This window comes from Micromesistius poutassou, assembly GCF_964030765.1.
Source record: "Micromesistius poutassou genome assembly, chromosome: 7".
Taxonomy (NCBI): Eukaryota; Metazoa; Chordata; class Actinopteri; order Gadiformes; family Gadidae; genus Micromesistius; species Micromesistius poutassou.
This window is the reverse complement of record NC_140277.1, coordinates 4,322,888-4,342,831: the sequence shown is the minus strand read 5'-3', so window position 1 is coordinate 4,342,831 and position 19,944 is coordinate 4,322,888. Positions and strand designations below refer to the sequence as shown.

General features: G+C 45.9%; 2 protein-coding genes and 1 pseudogene across 9 annotated transcripts in view; 2 read left to right on the top strand and 1 right to left on the bottom strand.

Annotated features, from left to right (window-relative positions):
* Positions 1 to 810: 810 nt before the first annotated feature.
* On the top strand, positions 811 to 9,185 carry aldh18a1 (aldehyde dehydrogenase 18 family, member A1). Of its 4 annotated transcripts, none has more exons than XM_084470978.1 (18): positions 811 to 942; positions 1,260 to 1,354; positions 1,572 to 1,717; positions 2,036 to 2,185; positions 2,437 to 2,541; positions 2,653 to 2,805; positions 3,011 to 3,101; positions 3,459 to 3,583; positions 3,923 to 4,067; positions 4,432 to 4,505; positions 4,736 to 4,835; positions 5,342 to 5,562; positions 5,889 to 6,026; positions 6,348 to 6,543; positions 6,996 to 7,117; positions 7,603 to 7,789; positions 7,897 to 7,992; positions 8,426 to 9,185. In XM_084470978.1, exons 2-18 carry the CDS (start codon positions 1,273 to 1,275, stop codon positions 8,605 to 8,607), a joined length of 2,313 nt encoding a protein of 770 aa, XP_084327104.1. In that variant the 5' UTR covers positions 811 to 942; positions 1,260 to 1,272; the 3' UTR covers positions 8,608 to 9,185. The 4 variants fall into 4 exon arrangements, with proteins under 4 accessions (XP_084327104.1, XP_084327102.1, XP_084327103.1 ...); XM_084470976.1 differs by having other exon boundaries at positions 2,653 to 2,811; XM_084470977.1 differs by having other exon boundaries at positions 2,036 to 2,191.
* A 602-nt stretch (positions 9,186 to 9,787) lies between these two features.
* On the bottom strand, positions 9,788 to 10,910 carry LOC311350132 (gamma-crystallin S-1 pseudogene; annotated as a pseudogene). The gene is made up of 3 exons: positions 10,890 to 10,910; positions 10,212 to 10,454; positions 9,788 to 10,072 (listed from the first exon to the last, which is right to left on the bottom strand). The product of its transcript is annotated as a gamma-crystallin S-1 pseudogene (transcript).
* A 967-nt stretch (positions 10,911 to 11,877) lies between these two features.
* Positions 11,878 to 19,944, top strand: part of ate1 (arginyltransferase 1) — a 57,386-nt gene continuing 49,319 nt past the window's right edge. For all 4 annotated transcript variants that reach the window (XM_084470805.1, XM_084470804.1, XM_084470803.1 and 1 more), the window contains exons 1-5: positions 11,878 to 12,015; positions 14,184 to 14,247; positions 14,360 to 14,422; positions 14,626 to 14,729; positions 15,633 to 15,836. In XM_084470805.1, coding sequence (XP_084326931.1) covers positions 11,916 to 12,015; positions 14,184 to 14,247; positions 14,360 to 14,422; positions 14,626 to 14,729; positions 15,633 to 15,836 — 535 coding nt within the window. In that variant the 5' untranslated portion in view covers positions 11,878 to 11,915. The remainder of the gene's footprint in view (positions 12,016 to 14,183; positions 14,248 to 14,359; positions 14,423 to 14,625; positions 14,730 to 15,632; positions 15,837 to 19,944) is intronic.

Below are 19,944 nucleotides of genomic sequence, written 5' to 3'. Positions count from 1 at the left end.
TCACACTGCCCCCTGGCGGCCAGAAAACACAATTTACTTTTACCGACCTTATCATTTAAATCCCAAAAGAAAATGACATATATGCATCTTTATCATCATGTGCAGCAATTACAAATTGCATTTGAGTGTTTCAGAGTGTGAACAGTAGGTCACTGATGTTTGGTATATTGGCTGCATCATGGATCTTGGTGGTGCATATCGATGCAGATCCCTTTGTGAGGGCAGCTCAGACCTCCATCAGCTCAGACCTCCATCAGCTCATACCTCCATCAGACCTCCATCAGACTTCCATCAGCTCAGACCTCCATCAGACCTCCATCGGCTCAGACCTCCATCAGCTCAGACCTCCATGAACAGCTCCGATAAATGTCCTGTATTGGTCATTCAGGCTGGGCATAATTTATTGTAGCCTCAAAGGTTATTTGAGGCTACAATTCCTCTCAAAGGTCTTGCTTGAATCCTTCATTATGAATAAATATTCAATATTTGGACTCATTTTGACTCATATTAGTCCAAATATTGAACGTATGATTACATTTTTTATGATTTTTATGATTCATAAGTTTGTCATTTGTGAACTATAACTACATATAAAAATCATGTATATATAACTGTTTGCTGACTTCACGCCTCACCACACACACACATACACACACACACACACACACACACACACACACACACACACACACACACACACACACACACACACACACACACACACACACACACACACACACACACACTACTAAAACGCGTTACGCGTTTACCTTGCGTTACGTCCGCGCCTCTGCGTAAAGCCCGTTGGTGAATGGCTCGTACGTAAAGGGAACACGTTGTCTCCTGTGTATGTGGCAGAGCGGTCCACCAACAACGTGTCTGATTTCTCCAGGGTCCGATCTGTCACCGTCGAGAAGAGAGGTTTCCATCTCAAATCGCCTGGTGGGGGATACTATTTATATTTATATTTCAAACGCATTGTTGTTTAGACACAGTGATTCGCTTAGAAAGTATGTGAGTATTCAAGCTAACCGACTAGCCTACCGGTGTAGCTTAGATATCTGACAGCTTGTGCATGAAAAGTCCGTTTTTGGGGCCATACTCTTTCCTAGAGTTCAAGAATAAGAGAATAACATGCGTAAGCATATGTGCTCCATGGGCTTTTATTGTGGAGAGAACATTTGTCCCTCACTTGGGGATGAACTTGATGAATGGACTTCCCAAGCGCTGTGTTTATGTTTCCTTTTGTTTGTTTTTAGTTTGAAGGTCTCCATGTTTCCGAGGCTCGCCTTGTGCTCCCGGCTGCCATCCAGGAGCTGGCAGTCCACTGTCAGAGGATATTCTCAAACCAAGTGTAAGCATGAAGGCAGTCTTCCATCAAGAAAAAAGTACTTGGCATTGTGTAGCATCCTATCCTAGTTATCTTAGTTGTATAAGGGGAATGGGTTCACCTTACAATTGTTAGTGCCAGGCACTTGTTTCTATGAACATTCTTTCTGTACTGACAGTTCATATATGTTTTTTTCATTGATGTTTCTGGCATAAGTTTATGTTTTTACTGTTAATTCCAGTCCCTCACAGCCATGGGAGGGCCCTGGTCCACAGGAGTGAGTTCAGGCAGGCCAGGCGCATCGTGGTGAAGCTGGGCAGCGCTGTGGTGACGCGTGGGGATGAGGGAGGTCTGGCACTGGGAAGACTGGCGTCCATCGTGGAACAGGTGATGAAAACATGGCTGATATTAACGCAGATACTGAAAGAGATTTATATTCAGGAATGAGAACCATCTTTTTTTATAAGAAACGCTGAAAGAGGGAGTGGGTCTCTATACTGCCTACACCAGATCGATGGGAAGAATTGGATCTGTGACCAATAATAATAATAATAATAATAATACAGACTTAACAATCAGATAATAATCAGACTTATACACTTTTTTTTGGAAGGAAGGAAGGGGAAGGAGGTTGTGTGGTGAATGAAACCAATGAAACAGAGGCTTGGTTTCTGAAGGAGTGTTTCTCTGCTGCGTCCCCGTCAGGTCGCCGTGCTGCAGAACCAGGGCAGGGAAATGATGATCGTCACCAGCGGAGCCGTGGCGTTTGGCAAGCAGCGGCTGCGTCACGAGATCCTGCTGTCCCAGAGCGTCAGACAGGCCCTGCACACCGGACACAACCAGCTAAAGGAAATGGTGAAGGTCTGCACCACACTGACACACACACACAGGGTCGGCATCAGAACGTCTCCGGTCCCCTGCTGTTTGACCGCGTTCTCACACGTACGTGTTTAGTCATGGTTCACTCTAGATGTATGACACTGAACCCAGACCCACCATTGGTATCGTTCTCTTCTGGTCTCGACTCTTCTTTTTTTGCGTGCGTTTTGTATGAACATATCTTGTGAATGATGGATAATTCATCCCTACATGTTATTGTGTTCCAGGCCATCCCGGTCTTGGAGGCGCGTGCCTGTGCTGCTGCTGGACAGAGCGGCCTGATGGCTCTGTATGAGGCCATGTTCACCCAGTACAGTACCTGCACTGCACAGGTACCTACTCAAACCACTATAAATTAATTAATTAATGAATTCATTCATAATTCAAAGCTTTCTCCCTAGTAGCTGCGGTCCCTCACGTCTCTCCTGGTCCTCTTCTGGTAGATCCTGGTGACCAACCTGGACTTCCACGACGAGCAGAAGCGGCGTAACCTCAGCAGCACGCTGCACGAGCTGCTGAGGATGAACATCGTCCCCATCATCAACACCAACGACGCCGTGATCCCGCCCCCGGTGCCCAACAGTGACCTGCAGGGGGTAAATGTGGGTACTGCATGCTGGGAATGAAAGGCGTGGCATAATCTGCTTTCTTACTGACGCTTGTTTGTTTGCTGCACTCTTTGCTGTCATATTTTCTCAATTGCATGGCTAAAATGCATGATGTGTAATGTTGGATGTGTAATGTGTATGTGTAATGTTTAAGTCATGATTTAGTCGAAACCGATCTTTGGGTTTACGTCAGGTCATAAGCATCAAGGACAACGACAGCCTGGCTGCACGGCTTGCTGTGGAGATGAAAGCGGACCTCTTGATCGCTCTGTCTGATGTTGAAGGTACACTCATGCATTCTGCTCTCACTTGACAAGCATTTGGCCAAGACTTTAAGTCGGGTTCAGCATTGCAACAGGTGTCCGAACTGATGTGACCCCATACTGAATGGAAGACAAAATAAATCAGTATAATGTAATGTATACGGGGAATGGGTTAATCTAGTAATGTAAGTGCTTGGCGCTTGGTTCTATGAACATCCTTACTGTACCGACAGCGATATATCGTTTCTTACTCTTACTCGTTTCGTACTCTTTCTTCTGACAAATATACTTGTAAATTGTTTGTCACTTTGGATAAAAGCATCTGCTAAATGTAAAATGTCAATGTAAATAAAATTCCTCTCTCTCTTTTTCACACAGGGCTGTACGATAGCCCCCCGGGAACGGATAACGCGAAGCTCATCGACATCTTCTACCCGGGAGACCAGCAGTCCATCACCTACGGCTCAAAGTCCAGGGTCGGCATGGGCGGAATGGAGGCAAAGGTTGGTAGTGGCGACTAACCTTTACCCCATGATCCAGGGTGCTTGATGCATATCATCCCAGTGGATACATTTACATTCAGGGCATTTAGCGGATGCTTTTATCCAAAGTGACGTACATTAAGTACGGTTGCTCATAGAACCAAGTGCCAAGCACTAACAATCGCTAGGTTAACCCATTTCTCGTATACAACAAAGATAGCTAGGATAAGATGCTACACAATGTTAAGTACTATTTTTAAGTGCCAGGACGTACAACATATGACAGCTGCCTAAGAGGGGTGGGGGGGGCAGAGTCTTGGTGAACTCTAGGATACAGTGTTAACCCGATTGTCCCGCCAGGTGAAAGCTGCCCTGTGGGCTCTGCAAGGCGGCACGTCGGTGGTCATCGCCAACGGCACCCACCCCAAAGTGACGGGCCACGTCATCACGGACATTGTTGACGGGAAGAAAGTGGGCACCTTCTTCTCCGAGGTGAAACCTGCGGGTGAGTGACTGACCCGTCCCGGGGCGATCGAGAGGCTGGTCGTTGGGTTTGGAACGCAGGTCTTCACACCCAGGCAGTCAGGAGTCAAACGCACACATCCTAGAATACTTAGGGCTGTCACAATTAGCGCGTTAATAATGCGGCTTGTAACTGCAAGGCTGCTGGCTCAGGTGTCCCTGAGCAAGACGCCTCACCCTAACTGCTCCCGACATTTCCCTATAAAAATGTCCCTATATTATGGGAAACAGGATATCTGCAAAAGTTCACAAATGTGCAATTGTATTGAGTTGGGTTCTTCAAATGTCCTCGAGATGGACGACTTGGTCATGTGGTTTGCTGCCTCTGTCTCTGCTGACGGCTCCAGGCCCCACCGTGGAGCAGCAGGCGGAGATGGCCCGGACCGGAGGCAGGGTCCTGGCCTCCCTGTTGCCTGAGGAGGTGAGTGGTCCTGGGTCCCCCACAGCTAGCTAGGCTAAAGGACGTGTGAGTTCAGTAGTGATGATTCTTTATGACTTATCAGTCTAGAGTCCTGACCGCTGTCGGATAGGTTATCAACATTATCAAATCATGTAACCATAATCTAAATGCATTTAAGAGTTAGAGTTCTCTTTGAACCTGTGACCTGTGATCGACCCAGCTTGATTTGGTGGTTATTCATTCCCTTCCAGAGGGGAGAAATCATCTTTCGTCTGGCTGAGCTGCTCACAGAGAAGAAGGAGGACATTCTCAGTGCCAACAAGAGAGATATGGACCTGGCCCGGGCCTCAGGTACTGCTGCCTAGGAGAAATGACATTGACTTTACTTTATGGTTATCCACATGAAGTCATTCAGCTTGTCTGTGTCTGTGCCAGTCAGCTTCAGGTGAGGCTGAGGACAATCCACTATCAATACTGGAGCGAGTCTTCATATTTGCAATAGAAAACGTACAGTGCAGTGTAGCTATATCAATAAAAAATCTGCCAATCTTGGCTGCTCTACATATTATTTAGGATTCTAAATGATGGGAAGTGGTTAGCTAGCTCCTTTCCTACAGCCTGATGGACCTGCACATGATTATTTATATTTTATGCTTTTTTATGATACAATTGAGATAGACAGGGAGGTATGGGAGATAGAGGGGAGGACATGCAGCAAAGGACCATGGGCAAGAATCAAACCCGGGTTGCTGCATTCAGGACTGGGCCTTAATGGTACGCGCTCTACCCGGGGCGCCCTGAGCTGCACATGATTGAGCTGTTCCCTGAGTCTCTTTCCCCCCCCCCCACTCCCGCAGGCAGCCTCTCTCTGCAGCTGCTGAACCGGCTGAGTCTCTCCACCGCCAAGCTCAACAGCCTGGCCATCGGCCTGCGGCAGATCGCGGTCTCGTCGCGGGACAGCGTGGGCCGGGTGCTGCGGCGGACCCGCGTGGCCAACAACCTGGAGCTGGAGCAGGTCACCGTCCCCATCGGGGTGCTGCTGGTCATCTTCGAGTCCCGCCCCGACTGTCTCCCTCAGGTCTGTGAACCCCCCCCCCCCCGGCTCTGTGCTGTATCTGAAAGACACTGATAGACGCTTACACTGATAAATGGTCAAATGAACTGCATTTATTTACAGCGCTTTTCTAACCAGTGACCGCTCAAAGTGCTTTAAGATATTGCCTCACATTCACACATTCATGCCACATTCATGCACACATTCAAACACCGATGGCGGTGTCAGCCATGCAAGGCGACAGCCAGCTTGTCACGGAGCAGTAAGGGTGAGGCGTCTTGCTCAGGGACACCTCGACGCTCGACCGGTTGAGTCACATTCCACCCCTGATGTTTGGTTTTTGACCACAGGTGTCTGCTCTGGCTATCGCCAGTGGGAACGCTTTGCTGCTGAAGGGAGGGAAAGAGGCGGCCCACACCAATAAGATCCTCCATCAGCTCACCCAGGAAGCTCTGTCCATTCACGGCATCCAGGACGCCATTCAACTGGTAAGACTCGGAGAACAAGGAACCCAATAGTGGAAATGTGAACAGATCACACTCTGTAATTAGTGCATCGTCGTCCATGTGTCTTTGTCTCTCAATGCTCGAACTTTTTTAGAACCAGGTGCCAAGCACTAACAATCACTAGGTTAACCCATTCCCTGTATACAACAAAGATAGCTAGGATAAGATGATACACGATGCTAAGTACTATTAAGTGCAAGGATGTACAACATACAATAAGTGCGTAAGAGGGGTGGGAAGGGGGAGGCTAACTATTTCTATTTATTAACCAGTAGAGTTTACACTGTCTGTGATGACTTGCAGGTGAGCACGCGTGAGGATGTGGAGGACCTCTGCCGGCTGAACAAGCTGATCGACCTGATCATCCCCCGGGGCTCGTCGGAGCTGGTCAGGAATATCCAGCATGCTGCCAAGGGGATCCCAGTGCTGGGCCACAGCGAGGGCATCTGCCACGTCTACATCGACTCTGAGGCCAGCATCGACAAGGCCATCGACATCGGTGAGTGACTATATTGATGCAGGACTCGGTGGAGGGGGTCAGCTTAGCTCAGGAGGCACAGCTGGTTGACTTTGAACCCAAAGGTTACTAGTTAGATCCCCGGCTCCTCCTAACTGCGCGTCTCCTGAGTGTCGGGGTGTCCCTGAACAAGACACCTATCCCTAACTCCTCCCGACGAGCTGGCTGTCGCCTTGCATGGTTGAATGCGTGTATAATATAAAATAATAATTGTGTGTGTCTGCTAAATGCTAAATATAAATGGTGGACGCTATCTGTCTGGTGAGATGAGCAGGGGTTGGCGGTGAAGAACATTGGTGTGTGACCGCTCAATTGTATCGTGATGATTCAAACATTAAGCTTTGGAACACGATAACATGAGTTGAGAGGTTGTGTAACATGTTATTTGTAATGTTATTCATTTTAATTGGTGACATGTTTCTGTTGTTTTAAAGTGAAAGATTCCAAATGCGACTACCCGTCTGCCTGCAATGCCATGGAGACTCTCCTGATCCACCGAGACCTGTTGAGGACCCCGATGTTCGACCAGATCATTGACATGTTGAGAGCTGAAGAGGTAAGATTGAACCCAGCAACAATGATGAAGGTTTACTGTGAAGTGATGCGTAACCTGGCATAGATGGGTTGTCGGTGTTTTGTAGTAGGATGAGATGTACATAGTTGTACATAATTGAGGTCTGCATGTGTCCAAAACGACGCATCTGAACCATAATTGACCCATGAAATTCGTTCAGAGATTAGATATTTTGCGCTCTTATGGATTTTCAGCTTTTGTTATCAAACCCTAATGGTCATCCTGTTTTTTTTTTAATGGAGTCAGTTTAAAATACAGTTAACATTTAAAATACATTTCTGTTGACATTTCTTTTTAATCCGTTCATGAACCATTGTGTTCTGACAAGTTTCTGTTTGCTGGAGATTGACTATGAAGACTATCTATCCGCTCCGATGAATGGACACATAAGTATTGCTCCGCATGTGGCGCTGTTCCTCACTATAAAGGTTCTAGTATCAGCCCTCGTGTCCACTGTGTTCCTACAGGTCAAGATCCACGCCGGGCCCAAGTTCGCGTCCTACCTGACCTTCAGTCCGTCGGAAGTGAAGTCCTTGCGCACCGAGTATGGGGACCTGGAGTGCTGCATCGAGGTGGTGGACAGCATGCAGGACGCCGTGGACCACGTCCACAAGTACGGCAGCTCTCACACGGACGTCATCATCACGGAGAATGGTACGCAGTCTGCAACGCTGTCCTTTGTGGAAACCCTTTTTTCAGCTGTTTGTACTCCTGTCGTCAAAATGACAGTTTCATCGGTTTCTGAATGTTTCGTTCTACAGAGGAGACCGCCGAGCAGTTCCTCCAACAGCTGGACAGCGCCTGCGTCTTCTGGAACGCCAGCACGCGCTTCGCCGATGGATATCGCTTTGGCCTAGGTAGGCACCCCATGTTACCTCCAACGTTTCCACTACAATTGAATGGACTGCATTTATATAGTGCTTTTCTAACCAGTGGCCACTCACAGCACTTTTCAATTATTGTTCAATTATTCAATACAACACTCACCCATTCATACATTCACACACCGACAGCGGTGTCAGCCACGCAAGGCGACAGCCAGCTCGTCTGGAGCAGTCAGGGTGAGAAGTCTTGCTCAGGGACACTGACATACAACTAGGAGGAGTCGGAGATAGAACAAGTCAACCCGCTCTACCTCCTGAGCTACTGCTGCCAATTCCATTCTATGGTGATTCAATCTCCCCATTTCTTCAGAGATCCCGGCCTGACGGACCACTGCGTCCCAGATTGGTTTGTATTTCATTAATAATAAACAACATCTGACGGGGATGTCCTGTGTGGGCATTGCAGGAGCCGAGGTGGGAATCAGCACAGCTCGGATCCACGCCAGGGGCCCGGTGGGGCTGGAGGGGCTCCTGACCACCAAGTGGGTGCTTCGAGGTGAGGGCCACACGGTGGCGGACTTCTCGGAGCAAGGAAGCATGAAGTACCTCCACGAGAACATCCCTGTCTCTCAAAGGATCCTGAGCTAAGCCCCCCCCCCGACCCCCAAAGCCACATGCTTTTAATCACACGTGCCCTGAGAAATGTGTCCTATCCTCAAAACTTCAAGATGTTGGTTTGGTTAAGCCATCGGTGAGTGTTGTTATAACCCGCTCAGCTGTACCCATGAAGAGTTGTTACTGATCCATTTCCAAACTGGTAAATATGGGACAGCTGGTTTTGCAAAAACACTTTTTAGTTATCTTCAACTCAATTTTGTAAAATAAAAGCTTTTTATATGTATGATATAACTGGAATAAATCATGGGGAAAAGAAAGATGCTGATTAAATATGACAATATCTTCAATAAAAAGACAATATCTTTGGGTGACAATCACCTTCTTAGGTTGAAAAATACCAACCAACTCAGTACATATCGCTCGGTCATGAGTGCTACAGGAGGTATCATAAGGTCTTCTGTTTCAAGTTTAATTTCTACTGATGGTAGAAACCAAAGTCGTTTTGGTTCTATAAATTATTTTCTATTTGCTGAGCCTTTTTGTATGTCATCCTCCTGGCTTCTGTTACCCTATTTGTGCATTTTGTTTGAATAAATACTGTACAGTTGGTTAGTTCACTTTGTCTGTTTATTGATCAGAATCATGAATAATGCTGCTTATAGCCCTAGTTTTCGGAAGTAATCTAGGTTATATTACTTACTTATATTACTTACTTAATTTAAGATAACTGAGTTTTTGCATTTTTTTTAACAAACTTGTACAGGTTTCATAAGAGTTCACTTAAGAGTGCTACATTTACAGGAACACAAAGGTACTTTCTCGATGTTCATAGTCATGCCTTGAAAAGAAAGTAAAAAACATTTAAGCAGATTATTAAGCTTATTTAGATTATTCACAAGCAATTTCTTGAGGTAACTACCAATTGTGTTAATATACTTGGAATATGCATATTAATTAGATAAAACAGTATGCGAGAAGTCTTTTTTAAGTAATTGAAGCACGTTTTGCCAAATGTGCTCCGTTCTTATTCTCACACATAACTGCTGCCAGTCACAAAGAACACACCTTTGCCTAGCCATTGTTTTTCTTTCTTCTTTTCCCACAGGTCGAGTGATTTATTCCCTGATACCGACTCTGTGGCGCGATGAAAATAATATAAATGTCCCACTGCATTCTCCTTCCAGTGTCACTGCTCTCCTAACCTAACTCCCTAGTAGGCCTGCTTCACCTCTGTGATGCGCCGCACTGAGCCAATGGTGGAGCTCATGCTGCCCCAGTCGCCGTGCTTGTTGTACTCCCCGGGGCGAAGGAAGTACTGGCGGCCCCTATAGTTGGGATGCTCGTGGAGGATCCAGTAGCCCTCCACCACGTTGCAGGAGGAGACGTCCCGAAGGTGGAAGCGGTCCTGCAGGTTTGGGCAGTCGTCGATCAACTCCATCATCTTGCCCCCAAAGTCAGTCCTCTCGAAGATCTTGAGCTTGTAGGTGCCATTGTACTGCGCACACACACACACACACACACACACACACACACACACACACAGGTCAGATTTAGAAACATTAGAGAGAGCCCGTCTGTCAATATCTTTGTTTATCTACACCTATCTCCTGACTGAAGGGGGTAGCTCTACTCACAGCGGGGATCATTCGACAGGAACGGATGAGGTCGTTGAAGCCGGACCAGCGGTGGTGGTCGGTGTACTTGCCCTTGGTCAGCATGTACTGGTAGCCCGAGTAGTTGGGCTTCTCGTAGGCCATCCAGCAGCCCGTGTCCACGCGGATAGAGTTGCAGTGGGAGATGTGCGAGTGCATGTCGGCGCAGTCAACGTTGCACTCATAGTGACGGCCCTCGAAGTTCCTGCCCTCGTAGAAGATGACCTGAAGGCGGCCGGGTGAGAAGCAGAACCATTGTTTCACTGAGATCCTGCACCATTACAAAGTCTGTCCCCCACACGCTGCTGGTCGTTAGTGTGGATAACACAAAGGTTGCAGGATTACATTTAGGGGATTTTGCAGACGCTTTTATCCAAAGCGACTTAATACAATGCGGTTAATACACACATTCACACACCGACGGCAGAGTCAACCATGCAAGGTGACAGCCAGCTCGTCGGGAGAAGTTAGGGTGAGTTGCCTTGCTCAGAGACACCTCGACACTCAGCTAGGAGGAGCTGGGGATCGAACTAGCAAACTTCCGGTTACCTGTCAACCTGCTCTACCTCCTGAGCTACTGCCGCCCAGGATGGTGCAGTGGCCCCCAATCTGCAAAGGCCCACCTGTAGGAATCCCTGAGCAAGGTGCCTGAACTCTTACCTGCTGCTTAAAGGCTTGCATATTGTCACTTTGGATAAAAGCTTAATTACGCCATGCTAAAAAGTAGTAGCACTATAATGTTTACTGGGAGACAGGTTCTTTCAAAGGCTGCTGCAGGTATGTGGGTCACCACAGGGCGTGCTTACCTTTCCCATCATGGCACCAGTGGTGGGTAGGACCGGCCTGTGCCCGCTCTCTACTGCCTTTTATGTGTTTGAATAAAAGGCACAGAGCTTTGTCATTGGAATAAAGCAAGTCACCGTGTCAGCACAAATCTGCCCCATGTATCTGTGCCATTGTCATTCAAATTGGGACAGAACCACAACAAGTCAAGCCACACGCCCTGTTTGTCCTTCTGAGGAGAACGAAAAACAAGCGATGACAGGAGCACTCGGTTGAAGACAATGATATGTGGAACCAGATGATGAGAGGATCGTCACTATGTTAGTTTTGTGCTTGAAAGTGTTAAAGTACGGTGCATCACAGAGCCCGGCACGCTGATAAAGAGTTGGGTGATTCTGGACGGAGTGATGCATGTGTTTGTGGGTACACATGTGACTGGAGTGAGGTTCAGTAATAGCTGACAGGACAATGCTACCCTTGTGCGACTGGTGTTGTTGACCTCCTCTAAATCACACCTTGGTTTTTATTAGATGCACTTGAATTGCATCCTGCAGTAAGTTGTTCATATAGGGAACTGACTCAAACAAATGGACACCTTGAGTAGAGTTGAGTTGAGTTGAGTTGAGTTGAGTACAGAGTGCCTGTAACATAAAAGGTTGATATACAATAGGGCCTACATGTATTTTTTTAATCAGTATTTAAGTATTTATATGTATATACGAGCATTATTGATACCATTTTACTTCTACTAATTTGGTTAATAAATCGACACGTTTCTTGTATAAATGTATAAAAATAGACCACCGGAAGTCGCAAGTTCAAGCCACGCCCATAAAACAGTACTTCTCAGCGCAGACACCGGCTAGCAAGCAGCAGCTGTCAAACCCTGAGCAGTCTCCCAGGATGGCGGAGGGTCTTTCGTACACTATAGTGGAGTATTTCGGGGGGGACGATGGCTACCGCTGTGGCTATTGTAAAAACGAGAAGGGCAACTTCTCCCACGGTGAGTGTCAATCAGAACAACACGCGTTAGTTTCGGTTCTCACGGGTATTATGCTAATGCTAATGCTAATGCTAATGCTACTAGGTACCGGAGCTAGTTTATGGAGCAGCAATGCTGCGGAAGCTGCAGTATTGGTTTCGGTATTGGAGTGTATTTTTGTTATTTACCATGTATCGTACATGTTAGTATAGTAGTCGAATCGATTAAGTTGATCGTGCAATGGTTACACTAGTATTATTGAAGTATATAAATAATACTAGTATTTAAGTGTATAAATATTTATAGTATATATTTATTATTATTTAAGAAGCTGAAGTTGAAGTTAATCGGCCTACCATGGTCACATTGTTGTGAGTAAGGGCTGTACCTAATAGTTATAACCTTGCACTAAGCAAAAAGAGTAGGATTTTATTGATGACATCAGGCCAGCTTTTTGGGGTTTGATATGTCGGTGTATTACGTTCTCCTTCTTGTATGCACACATTTTATAGAGACAACACACGAAACACCGAACCGAACCCCTACTGCCTTGCTCACCGTATGGAAACTGTCCTGCAGTCTGGGTCTGGGGTGACTATATGCTGCAGCTGACGCTCTGCATTGACCTGTCAGTACTGTGCTGTCAGTGCAAGTCTTGGGTTACCTTTGAAGGTAGAATAGGGCAGCAGGTTTTTCCAGATAAATGTTTCATTTTACTGCTGAGTCGCAGAGAGGGGAGACATTTTAAGGCTACATGTAATGTAATCAGACTGTAACCATAACCCTTTTTTGTTTAGTTAACCATTGACTTCAATGGTTTACACATTTTACTAAATAAAATACATCCTCTCATCTATACATTGATTATTTTTATGAATGAATCAAACTGATAGAATGGATCAATCCTGGTGGCAACACAATACAGTGTGGTAAATATGCCGGTAACTCCACAAACAGTACGAAAATAAGTCCTGTCCACCTACTGTGTACATTTATTTTCAGTAAATGTACTGATTAGCCTTATTAACATAGTATGCATGTTGAGTACGAGGTGATTATTGACACATACATTTCCAAGATGTAGTTCTTCATTGATAACTTGCATATACGTTGCATATTACTTTATTAAGTTCACTAACCACTTTATAGTTATATCATTGTTGTAACAAAAAGGGGAATATCGATGTCTAATCATAGCATGGTCCCCAATAACTGAAGTATCAACACTCTCATCTGATCGATGAAATCAGATGAGATGCTCGCTTCTCTCTAAATGGCAGCCTTTCCTGGCAGAGCTATTTTACTGATCTATTAAAAGCAGTGTAAGAGGACACAGAAGGGATTGCTGTTGTTCTGTGTGTAACGCACTGGAGTAGAGATGGAGACTAGCAGGGCCCTGGAAGTGGCTGGGCCCTGCTATACCAGTATGTGACTGAAGCAACCGGATGGCTGGTAGCAAACTGCCTATTTTGTCTTAACAACTTCAGTGAGACGGCTTCACTGTGTTAGCTATGGAAGTATGGGTTTTATTATTTGCATTTCTGATAACCAATTATGCAAATAGCCGCACCTGTCCTCTTTTTTGACAGACAATTGAGCATTGTTATATAATGCTAGTTTAGATGGATGATGGACACCATTTACGGAGCCTTCCCTGTTCCACATTGTGCTATAAACTGTTATATAAGCTTGAGGAAAAGTTCCTTTCCTATAGGCATCAAAATAATCCCATGATGCAATCAGATAATAAAATGATAAACACAAATAAAAGATAGTTCGGAGTGGCATTTGTCCGGATGGGAGCTGATGCATAGTACAGTGTGCACGTGCATGCATGATATTTAGAGGGGTCATGCATTGTATCAGTGAGCTTGGTGGGAAATCTCCACTGTCCCAGGGGGATGGTCCCAGGATGTGAGTTTTAGACTCGCTCACTAGACAATCAACATGGTTCCTCTTTGTACAGATTTGTATAGTTTCTAAATAGCAGCTTAGATATCAACCAATGTTTATTTAGGACTGGTTAACTGTAATATGAGCGGTTTGCTTTATCATAGTTGTGTTTGTCTGTTTAAGATGTTGCAGTGTTTGGTTTTTCTCCAATGTTCTTTAAGGAAATTGTTTTATCATGAATGGATGGCTTCCTGAATCTGATCTCAAATGTGATCCTCTGCTTCTGCATCCTACAGGGATGTGGTCCCACACCATGACCGTGCAAGATTACCAGGACCTCATAGACCGAGGATGGAGAAGGCAAGAGCGTGCACTCTCTCTCTCACTTACTGACTCAGCGATACTGTGGACACACAATCTGTGATAATCAAACATGCCTGGTGAACGATGCAAACCTATTCTCTTTTAACAGAAGTGGGAAGTACGTCTACAAGCCAACAATGAAGAAGACATGCTGTCCACAATACACCATCAGGTAAACACTGAATATTAATAAACATGTGGCCTGGCAAAATGATAAACAAATACATAATAACGCATAGTTATACAAGATGAAATAGCTGTAGTCATGCACTGATATTAATGCTGGTCTTATGTCAGATTACTTGGGTGAAGTAAGTGATATAAAACGTGTGCATGTCTGTTGTCCTCTCCTCTCCCCTCTGTGCGGCTGCCAAGATGCCACGCGTTGAACTTCCAGCCTGCCAAATCCCACAAGAAGACCCTGAAGAAGATGAGCAAGTTCCTGTCCAAAGGGGAGCTACCGGCGGGAGGCGCGGATGGTGAGTCTGGTCCTCATCCAATTGGCTTCATCTATGCCAGCTCTTATTGAGTTATGCTTTGTTAATGTGGTCTTTGTTTTAAATGTTTTCATGTAGATGTGTAGGGGGGGGGGGGGGGGGGGGGGATTACGGGCTGGGGGAGTTGTTGGGGAGGGGGGGTTGTATTATCGATAATAGAAAATGCGTGGATCATTTTTTTTTCTCGTGTGTCTCGTTTTTCACCCGTGCCTAAAACCGCCATTGCTTATAATGCTTACATTATAACCACGGGTGGAATTATTGATGGAGGGGAGGGGGGGGTGGAGTTGGGTTGCGGGCGGACGGGATTGCGATTACGGGTTGGCGGAGTTCAATTTTAAAATCGCGTTAAAATAAAAATAAATAAGAAAAGCGGAATCAATTTGTGGCGCTCGTTGTTCAATCTGTGGCGCTGCGCCACACATTGGCCTATGTATGGGAAACACTGTAGATGCATGATTATTATTTACGGTAACACTTTATATTAAGGTACACATATGAACCATTAACTGGTTAGGGATTAATGCCTTATTCTGCATAAACATATTCTACAACTACTAGGCTTAGGGTAAGCCGCCCTATTCATGGTCAACAACTTCCTTACTTACTGCCAATAAGCAGTAATTAGGGGGTTATTTAAGGAAAACTCATAGTTAACAGCATAGTAGTTGTAGAATATGGTCATGCAGAATAAGGCATTAATAAGTGCTTTATAATGACTAATAAAGAACCGATATGTTACTAATATGCCAATAATGGTTAATATCTGTACCTTAATAGAAAATGTTACCTTATTTACATATTGAGTTTTACCGTTTGACCCAGCAGTGTAAAACCTCGGGTACAGGCCATTAAAGTGCTGTTGTCTGGTGTGTCATGTGTTAGAAGAGCCCATGGACTCCCTCTGTGAGGAGGCAGGCCTGAAGAGGACCGCCAAGGCCTGCCCCACCCAGGTGGAGGTCGCAGCCGTCCCAGAACCTCAGCCGGAGGGGGTGGTGGTGTGTGCACCAGTGACCCCGGAGACATCGGGACAAGACGGTCCGCCGACTGTCAAAGACACTGGACCGCCAAGTGCAACTCACAAACCAGGTAAGGTGCCACATATGACCTATGACCTATGGATATGATCTGATATGATCTGCAATCAACTTGAGCCTGAGCCTAACCTTATTGTCCACTTTGTTTGTTAAAGTAAAAACACTGTTCTAATATGTCCTTGTATTTTTCAATTGTTAAATGTCTGCTAAATGCCCTAAATTAAATATAAAAGTGATAGAGGAGCAGAGAAGCTGTGGTTGGTTATATCTCGTAGTGTTATCCTCTGTGAAGTTTTTGCAGGAGTTTCCAATTTTTTTCTTTGGATTTTATTTTTTTGTTTTGTATGGCATAAAAAGTCCTCCTCAAACTTTCCTGGTTGCATGTTACTCATTTTCTACACTTACAGTATACTTGCCACATCAGGATCCTGATTTGGTTATGCTCCTATAAGTTACCATGCCTAACATGTCCTAATAGGCTGTTGGTTCTGACCCATTCATCATCTTAATGTATAAGCACTGAACCAGGCGACTGTATCATTATATTGAGTTGTATTGGTGTTTCACTGCAATCAATGGGGCCATACGTGGCTGTAGTATCTCTGCCTGCCAGAAGGGGGCAGTGTTCTCCTTGTAATAGTCTCTAATTGGAAGTGCTGTGTGAATAACGCTGGAGTTCCCTCGACTGTTCCACTGATCAATCCAGTTATCTAACTCTCCGTCAAGACTTCCTCCCTACTCTGTGGGGCAAGATGCGCTGCGACAGCTCCCAGTAACAAAGAGGGTAATGAATGAATAACACTCCCAGAAAACTGATAATAAACGCTTAGACTCCCCACTGCTCACATTTCATTTCTCTCCCACTCTCACCCATCAAGAGAAGCCTCTCTCCTCATCCCCATTCATCATTCAGACATGGTGGTGGATTGGGACGGGAAAGGCCTGGCAGACTGCTGTTAGCGAGGTGGTGGTTCCAGACCTAGACGTAAACAAACCCTCACAGAGGGAGTGTCTCAGATGATTCTTATGGACACCTCGGTTAATGGAGCGCTGTAGCCTAAGTGCAATCTTCAGGGCTGTGTCAGTCTGACTCTCTCTTGCTTTCGGACTCTCTCTCGCTCTGTCTCTCTCTCTCTCTGACTCTCCCTCCTCCCTTTTGACTTTGAATTGCTCTCACTCTCTCCTTCTCGGAATCCCTAGAAAAACAGCCCCCCTCATCAGAGAGCTGGGGAGGAAGCAGACATTGAGTGTACTTACGCCAACACCCCCCCCCCCCCACACACGCACACCTCCTCCATCCCACCCACCACCACCGAGCCCCTCCCACCGCCAACACAAAACACCTGGATGATGCGCCCCCCCCTGGCTTTTATAACCTCAGCGATTTATGGCCGTTGGCAGGTTCCAGTGCTGTCTTGCTTTTTACAGATGGATGGAAACGCACAGCGGAAACGCGCCTCAAGTCTCCCGTTCTCCATCAGGGGGCCACTGCAGGGAAGATAACGTGTAATTAATGTTTTGGAAAATCTATGCGCAAGTGTGTATATTGTGTTTTGACACGGGTTCCTGTGAATGAGTTACGAACCGGAAACGGCAGGATAATACATTTGGAAAACGGGGCAGGCCATTTTGCCGTTTAACCATAAATGTTATTTGTACACTCTGACATTAGTTTATTTGACTTTATTTTTCCCTTTAACACTGGAGGTTGTGATTCTGGTGACTGGTGCTGTCATCTCTATTTTTATCTAAAAATGATTCTTGTAATACTGGACAATGGTGTTTGCCATTATTTTAATTCAAATCTTTGTGTATTGTGTCACTGTGCTTGTGATGCTAAACCAATCTACACAGGTTTATAGTGCAGGGCACTATAAACATTTAGCACAATCCTGATATAAATACTACCCCTGGTCTTTTCTTGGCACTTAAATGGGCAATTACCGTGTACGCCTGTCTTCTGGATCTGCTTGTCTGCATTGTTTGTTTAGAGTGGGCGGGAGAGGAGGCAAAACGTCACCTGCCAGGCACTCCTCCAGGGGAGATCTTGACGTGCCATAAAACTATCCTGCCAGCTGTGAATGTCTGGGTGGCATTACCCAGTGATAACTGAGCAGCCTCCTCTCTCATCTCCTCTCCTCCTCTCCTACGTCAATTAGCTAGCTAGTGTCTTTAAAACCTGGCTCTGTGTGTGGCTAGGGAAGGAAATAGTAGGAGTTAAGGGTGCTGGGTGGGGTGGGTGCAGTCGTTTTTTATTCGTTTTGTTTACTGCTGGAAAAGGAGCATCTGTCTCGCACCGGAACCAATCTGTCAAACTGTATCTATTAGAGAGCTGCACTCTCTCCTCCTGTACATGTGTGGGATACGAGAGGCTAATTGGTGGGCGTGTAGAGCAGTTTGAGCAGGTCAGTGGTGCATAAGGGCGAGTGTGCTTGCGTGCAGACCAGTCAAACAGTGTCATGAACAGAATCCAGATATTGGTTCTGGTTCCTGTACCACGGGGGGGTGGAGGATGTAGTTTATCGGCCCCCTTGACCTGACCGGGCGCTCACCATTACAGACCAACACAGGAAGCTCTCGTAGATAGTGAGATAACAGCTCTCCAGTAAATGCTTCACATTCATGGGATTTTATCGGAAGGACTTCCATTCAGCGTTCCCGCTAGAAAAAAACGGTGCCGGTCAAAGTGACCTGCAGAGGTTTTGTTTTCCGGACATTTTGACGATATGCTGGTCAAATATCCTATTATCCCTTCTTAATTAGGCTATGACATAATGAATGACATAATCAGGTTGTATTGAATGCAATATGTTTAATAGCCTAACTTTTAAATAGATGGGGAAAAACATGAACGTCTCATTTGCAATAACGAGGCATAGTGTTACGAGAAGCGTACGTGTGCACGAGAATGGCTGTGTGTGAGTAGGAGAGCGAGCACGTCAGTTTAGTGAAGAAACGAACGAGTCCGGTTGTGTGTAAGAATAAAGTACCCAGCCTGTCAAGAATCGGTGGCCGCTTCATTCCGACCATATTCCGACCTATAAGCAGACCCGCTTCCTGTCAAAGTGATGGGTGTTACCCCTGAGAGAACATCGGCACTGGAGGGAACCTCTCCCTTGTGCTCCTCGACTACAGTCTGGGAGCCGACAGCAGGTGTTACACATAAGAACAAACTGAAACAAACAAATTACCAGGCCTATGAGATTGTCATTTTTGGCTACTTTTTACGCTGCTTCGCAGTGTTGAATTTTGCAGCAGCGGACTTAAAATCAAAACTGCTCAGTGTCTCTTCACAACTTATGCGCACAGCGATGCGCATAAGTCGCATAACCTTGTTCTACGCAAAGGCAACTTCGCTGCTTTGGCTTGATCCGATTCTGCAGCAAGAAACCCCTCTCTGCAGGAACACTAGAGACAGGGATCACACAGGCTATTTTTGCGAGCTTGGCCCACTTTGGATAAATGTCGTTCACGTAGCCACGGAGCGCTGTCATCACAGCGAGGGCATCTCATCAGGCTTACAGCATCGTTAAGAGGAGCGGTGTCAGCAGACTATTATTACGACTTTATATTATTGGCAAATTTCTATCGGACAATTTGACTGGAGAGATTACATTTTGTCTGACATTAAATTTTTCCGGTCAATGTCCATTAATTACAGGACAACGAAAACCCTGCTTCCGTTATTACTAGCCTTCTAGCCTTCTGTCGTTGGTTATTCACCTGTTGCATATGACTGAAAACCTGCCTCGAACAATTGCCCACTGGCTCATTCATATTTCCTCCTCAAGCGTAATTGTGTGAAAATGAGCTAAACGAATCCCCTATCAGCGGGCTGGTTATTTTCCACAAGTGTTAGAAGCTGTGGCTAATGACGTCCCTCCAGACTGTAAATAACAGGAACAACGGAGGGGCCTACACTCGAGATGGATTACGTTAAACGTCGACGTTGAACCCTCGACCAGACTGTGAGTTGCCGGTCTCCACCCCCTTCACCCCCCAGCTTTGACATCATCTGTGATATGCGGGGGGGGGGGGCGGGTGCTGGAGGGTCGTTCATTGAGAAACAGAGTTGATAGGGGCGTCTGGCGGTGGAGTGGAACAGGAAATGGTTGTCGTTTCCTTATTGCTCTAAACAGGATGTGGGAGTGTAAACTGTT

Coding starts and splice junctions, on each gene's coding strand:
- aldh18a1 (XM_084470975.1), top strand. CDS start 1,273: ATGTTTCCGAGGCTCGCCTTGTGCTCCCGGCTGCCATCCAGGAGCTGG. Junction 3,584..3,922: donor TGGGCGGAATGGAGGCAAAG/GTTGGTAGTGGC, acceptor TTGTCCCGCCAG/GTGAAAGCTGCCCTGTGGGC. Junction 6,544..6,995: donor CGACAAGGCCATCGACATCG/GTGAGTGACTAT, acceptor GTTGTTTTAAAG/TGAAAGATTCCAAATGCGAC.